The sequence below is a fragment of the Hypanus sabinus genome, chromosome 13, assembly GCF_030144855.1.
Source record: "Hypanus sabinus isolate sHypSab1 chromosome 13, sHypSab1.hap1, whole genome shotgun sequence".
NCBI classification, from domain to species: Eukaryota; Metazoa; Chordata; class Chondrichthyes; order Myliobatiformes; family Dasyatidae; genus Hypanus; species Hypanus sabinus.
The window spans coordinates 86,654,635-86,660,636 of record NC_082718.1 but is presented as its reverse complement, the minus strand read 5'-3'; the positions used below and the strand labels follow the sequence as shown (position 1 = coordinate 86,660,636).

Genomic DNA, 6,002 nt, shown 5'->3' with positions numbered 1-6,002 from the left:
GTACAAGATTCCAAGACAGTTTAATGTACACAAGTGTAAAGGAGAAGGAAATAATTGTTACTCCGGATCCAATGCAGCATGTAAAAACACGGAAAGATAAGGAACACAGTGATTAAAAAAAAACAATATATATAAATACATAAATTATATGTACATAAAGTGACACTAGATACAAGAGTGAAATTAGAGTTAGAATTAGAATTTTATTTTTACATCCATTTTGAAACATAAAAAATCTTTATATTGCGTCTCCGTTGCATTACAAGCAATAAGGAAGGAAAAAGTGGGAGGATATTGCCCACACACTAAGATTGTATACATAATTGTTAAATGTACATGAATGTACAGTCAGTTATGCAATCAGATCAGTGCGTATTGATAAATCTGATGGCCTGGTGAAAGAAGCTCTCCCAGCGCCTGTTGGTTCTGGCCTTAATGCTGTGGTACTGTTTGCCAGACGGTAGCAGCTGAAAACAGTTTGTGGCCAGGGTGGCTGGAGTCCCTGATGCTCCTCCAGGCCCTTTTTGCGCACCTGCTGCTGTAAATGTCCTGAAGAGTGGGAAATTCCAATCCACGGATTCGCTCTGCTGTCTGCACCACTCTCTGCAGTGCCCTGAGATTGAGGGCAGTACAGCCAATCAGGATGCTCTTGATGGTGCCCCTGTAGAAAGTCCTGGGGATTTGGGGACTCATGCCGAAGTTCTTTGACCGTCTGAGGTGAAAGGAGCGCTGCTGTGCTTTTTTTCCCCCACCACACAGCCGGTATGTACAGTCCAGGTGAGATCCTCGGTGATTTGTACATCGAGGAACTTGACGCTGCTCACCCTCTCAACTACAGTCCCATTGATGTCAATAGGGGCTAGCCTGTCTCCATTCCTCCCGTAATCCGCCTTCTACTCCATTTGTTTTACATTGAGGTGGGCGTTGCTTTCCTGGCACTCTGTAGAATGGTGTTGACTTCTCTGCAGGCTGTCTCATATCATTGTTGAAAATAAGGCCTATCAATGTTGTATCTGTACATGAGGGTGACTCTGGCAGGGAATTATACCGTAGCGGTGGCGGCGAGTGTGGGGGAGGTATTGATCACCCTTACTGCTTGGGGAAAGTAACTTTTTGAGCCTGGTGGTCCTGGCGTGGATGCTACGCGTGGCCTCTTCTCTGACAGAGTGGGACCAGCAACCATGAGCAGAGCGGGTGGGATCCTTCATGATGTTACTGACCTTTCTACCACACCTGTGGAACTTACAGCTGCTGTAACAGTATCCTGTACTGACTTAGACTAAGTTAATTAATATATGATGTGCTACTTGTTTTTAAGGAGAGACAATCACTTGGCTCTCCAAATAATCAAGGATACTCTTCAAGAAATTTAACAACCCCAGCCCTGGGCCATTACCATTCAAAGGTGGGAAGGAGCATTGAGAATGGACAGTCCATGCACCTGGCCGCACACAAAGCCCCTGATCGGACCATCCCGCCGGCCCGTCGGGTACTTCCTGTCCCCTTTCTGAGGGAGCGTGTGCTGTTCCCACGGCGATTTCCAATTGCTGCCTCAGAACCCACGGAATTGCAATGATCCCAAGTCGGCGCTCTTCCTAAAAAGGAGCCAGTAGGCATCGCACACCCAAAGCCCTGCTTAAACCCGTTCCTTATTTCTGTGCAGTTTTGTTATTGAAAGTCTCAATTCAGTGCGCCCTTTACGAACATTAAATGACACTGGATTAAATCACTTTAACAGTTGCCGTGACCTGCCTCTATGCGATTAAAATGGTTTCAGACCGCAATCTTTCTCCTATCTAATGCACAATGTATTCCTCCCATAAAATCTTAAATCCCTTCCGGTGGTGGAGTTAAGCAAACATCCTGCAGAATACGTAGGGCCCTGTAGCCATATCACTCTAAACGGCGCCCTACCGTCCTGAAGTTTGCTAACTCGACACAATCTGCGGACCTCCCAGTCCTGCGTGCTTCCGCAATGAACTAGCGCTAATCCAGACATTGCGTTTACGATGCATACTTCGCCTCAATCGGCACAGCTCCGGAATTGTAAACTATGCCCCCACTCCCACCCCTCCTTGCAAATGAGTGAATCTGAAAACCCACCTAACCCATCCCGACAAAAGAATGAAGTTTTGCTGAGAAGTCCTTGAAAGCAAATTAATAATTCATTAACTCTCTTTCATACACAGATTTCAATACTGACATGGTGTCGCGGGTAATCAATACCGCTTCGATTTAGAAGTACAATCGGGACGAAGTGGGACGCCCACCTAGATCTAAATTTAACACTTGTCTAGTGATGTAGCGATAATCAGGTATTTATGTCAAGTATGTGTGTTGTATATTTACGATAGTTTCCTTTATATCGTAATTTGCATTAGTTCAGACAGGATAATCTCGTGACAATTGTCCCATGTTCTCGGTCATTTTAAAGACCATCTCTGCATTCCCAGACTCTAGCCTCTGCTTAATACTCCATCTGTTATTAGCCATCTGTGCACTGTGGACACCGTCTTCCCAGTACGATCTAGTTATATTGCATTATTTAGTGTCATAATGTTGTATAATTGCCTGCAGGCGAGTATCTAACCCCGTCTGTCTTTCTCCTTCCAATACTGTTGTTCTCCCCCCCCCCCAATTCTCCCTTGAGCTAAAGTCTGTATTTTCCATCTTCATAAAGTGAATGTCTGCCGTTTGTGTTATACCTTATGACATACAGCCAGTCCTCACGGTACCAAATTAAGGCAACTCCCTTAAAAATATTGGCAGGCGTTGCAGTGGCGTTACTCTTCCCAGCAGTTCAGTGAGGTAATGGGACTTTTGCAAATGATTTGCGAACCAATCTAGATCCCTGACACAGGATCAGCAAATTACATCATTGCAGATTTCAGGGCCAAAATATCTACGTGTAACTAACAAGCGCATTCACATAATTTAACTGTTTCTAACGGGAGGCTCGATTTCTTTTACCTCGTCTTTGACAGATTGGTCGGTATTTGTTAACTTTGCACACACTCTCTCAGCTGGGCGTACAAGAGCTCTGCGAATCTGGGCGGAGGTCGGGGAGGGGGGGGGGGAAGTGGTCGGTTTCCATGGAGTTAAAAGTAGTCAGGATATAAACAGAGGCCGAGCTGGAAGAGAAAGCTTGCCGAAAATAATGGAGCAACCGGAAACGTATCGCTTCCACCCGAAGCGCAAGGCTTGGGCTGCAAACGAGCGCAGCGGAGAAGGCGCCGGGCTGCCGACCCGATGAGATGAGCAGCCGGCAAAGAGTTTTTGCGCTCGCCAGGTGGGTCGCTGTCTGATTTACTGGGAGGCTCTTCCGATGCGGAGGGAGGAGGGAGTCATCTGAGAAGAAACTAGTCATCCCTGGTCAGGGCGGCATCTGAAACCGCCCGGCGCGGCAGTCGGAAGAGTGGTCGCTGCGCTTCAGCGGAGACGACCGGCGCGCAATGGCAACAGACCAAGAACGATAGTCAACGGGCAGAGAGAGACGCAGGGATTCATCTGGGCGCCCAATCTGGAACTAACCCTCATTGTGCATGGGCGGGGGATATTAACCAGAGCGAATCACCTGGAGCCCGGGTTGACACAGCAATTTCAAGCGAGGAGAGCGGAGGAGTTAAAAGGGGAGGGGCCGGCGGCTAGTTGAGGAATATGGCGGAACAGAAGAACATCCAGTCGGCGGCCAGTAAGAGTATCCGCCCGTTCAGATCCAGCGAGGAGTATCTGTACGCTATGAAGGAGGACTTGGCCGAGTGGCTCAACGCCCTGTACGATCTGGACGTACATGTGGACTCTTTCATGGAAACACTGGAGACGGGATGTGCCCTGTGCCAACACTCCAACAACGTCAACCAGACTGCCCTGGAGTTTGAGCACAAGTGCCCGGAGGTGGCCAAGAGGATGAAGGTTCCCCGCAACGGAGTGACTTTCGCCTCCAAGAACGTGCAGCCCGGCTCCTTCATCGCCAGGGACAACGTGTCCAACTTCATTGACTGGTGCCGTCATGACCTGGGCATCCAGGACGCGCTGATGTTCGAGACCAACGACCTGGTCCTCCGCAAGAACGAGAAAAACTTCGTGCTATGCCTGCTGGAGGTGGCCAGGCGGGGGTCCAAGTTCGGCATGTTGGCCCCGATGCTGATCCAGATGGAGGAGGAGATCGACGAGGAGATCCGCGACGCGTTGGAAGAGCCGCTCGACGAGGAGACGTTCCGTCCCCGAGCCCAGAGGAGGCTGTGTGACTTTAAAAATCTGGACGCCATGGTAAGATTGCCCGTTTCAAGGCAGACCTACAGGCAACTCAGCTGCCCGGGGCACTGCCGTACAATAATTCCCAGTTCACCTCGTGGCTCCCTGTTTACAATTACACGTTGTCACATCACTGCGGGGCCAGCCTCTTTTAACAGCGCGCTGAAAGTGCTTCAGTTTTAGTTCATATCAACCCAATACTGATCAATCTGTGGGAGCTCTGCTGACATTGGGTAGCAGTGTACAGTGTCAGTAGTGGAAATAGCATTACCAATAAGGTCACTTTGAGTAAAGTTTGGTAAGTGATGTGCAGGTTCCATTCCGTACTGGTATATAGTTTTGCTCAGAGTGGAACCTGCATTTAGCTTCTGTGATTTTGATGATAATGTCTTCATTTTGAAAATCAATAGCCTAGCAGTGTCTAAAGAGATTCCTGACAAATGTTCAGGCTCCTCCACTGCCCCTGTTGTGGCTGCTCTCAGGTTGGGGGAGCAAATCTCATTCTGCCTGGGTAGCCTCCAACCCAAAGGCATGAACATTGATTTCACTAACTTCTGGTAATTTCAACCCCCCCCCCCCCGCTTCTCTTCTCTTTTTCATTACTATTCTGGCACCCCTTCTACCCCTTCTCACCTGCCCATCACCTCTCTGGGTCCCCTCCTCATCATCTTTCTCCTATGGTCCAGGCTTCTCTCCTGCCAGGTTCTTCCTTCGGCCGTTTACCTCTCTCACCTATCACCCCCCAGCTTCATCCCTCCTACCCACCTTCTCCCACATCTAGTTCCATAGATCAGTTGCTAGTTTGTCCTTCCCCTCCTACCCACCTTCTTATTCTGGTTTCTTTTTCCTTCACTTCCGATCTTGCTGATGCATCCGGGCCTGAAACGTCAACTGTTCATTCCTTTTCATAGATGTTACCTGATCTGTTGAGTTCCTTCAGCATTTTGTGTTTGTTCTTCTGACTTATTGTGATCTGAAACATCAACTCTCATTTCTCTACTCTGAATAGTTCCAGCACTTTTTAAAAATCATTGTATGAGGATCCCCAAGTCCCTCTACGTTCCAGTCAGGATGTGTGATTGGAGCTGTGCATACCCAGTAGCTTTTTTTCAAACAGTCATTGAACCTTAAAGCACAGGAATGGCCTCCCCCTCGCTTGCCATTAACAACCCATCTATGCCAGCCCCTTTCCTCAGTTCCAGAGTACTGGAAAGAGAAGAACCCTGGTCAGACCCTGCTTGGAGTACTGTGCTCAGTTCTGGCCGCCTCACTGCAGAAAGAATGTGGAAACCATAGAAAGGGTGCAGAGGAGATTTACAACGATGTTGCCTGGATTGGGGAGCATGCTTTATGAGAGTAGGTTGAGTGAACTCGGCCTTTTCTCCTTGGAGCGATGGGAGTGAGAGGTGACCTGATAGAGGTGTATAAGATGATGAGAGGCGTTGATTGTGTGGCTAGTCAGAGGCTTTTCCCCAGGGCTGAAGTGGCTAACATGAGAGGGCACAGTTTTAAGATGCTTGGAAGTAGGTACGGAGGAGATGTCAGGGTTAAGTTTTTTTTACACAGAGTGGTGGGTGTGAGGAATGGGCTGCCAGCACCCGTGGTGGAGGCAGATTCAATCGGGTCTTTTAAGAGGCCCCTGGACAGGTACGTGGAGCTTAGAAATATAGAGGGCTATGGGTAACCCGAGGTAATTTCTAAAGTGAATACAGGTTCAGCACAGCATTATGGGCTGAAGGGCCTGTACT

At 48.5% G+C, this 6,002-nt stretch overlaps 1 protein-coding gene across 1 annotated transcript in view; it reads left to right on the top strand.

The window, feature by feature from the left end:
- Nucleotides 1–3,072: 3,072 nt before the first annotated feature.
- Nucleotides 3,073–6,002, top strand: part of gas2l1 (growth arrest-specific 2 like 1) — a 101,784-nt gene continuing 98,854 nt past the window's right edge. Inside the window, exon 1 of the mRNA XM_059988070.1 lies at nucleotides 3,073–4,269. Coding sequence (XP_059844053.1) covers nucleotides 3,658–4,269 — 612 coding nt within the window. The 5' untranslated portion in view covers nucleotides 3,073–3,657. The remainder of the gene's footprint in view (nucleotides 4,270–6,002) is intronic.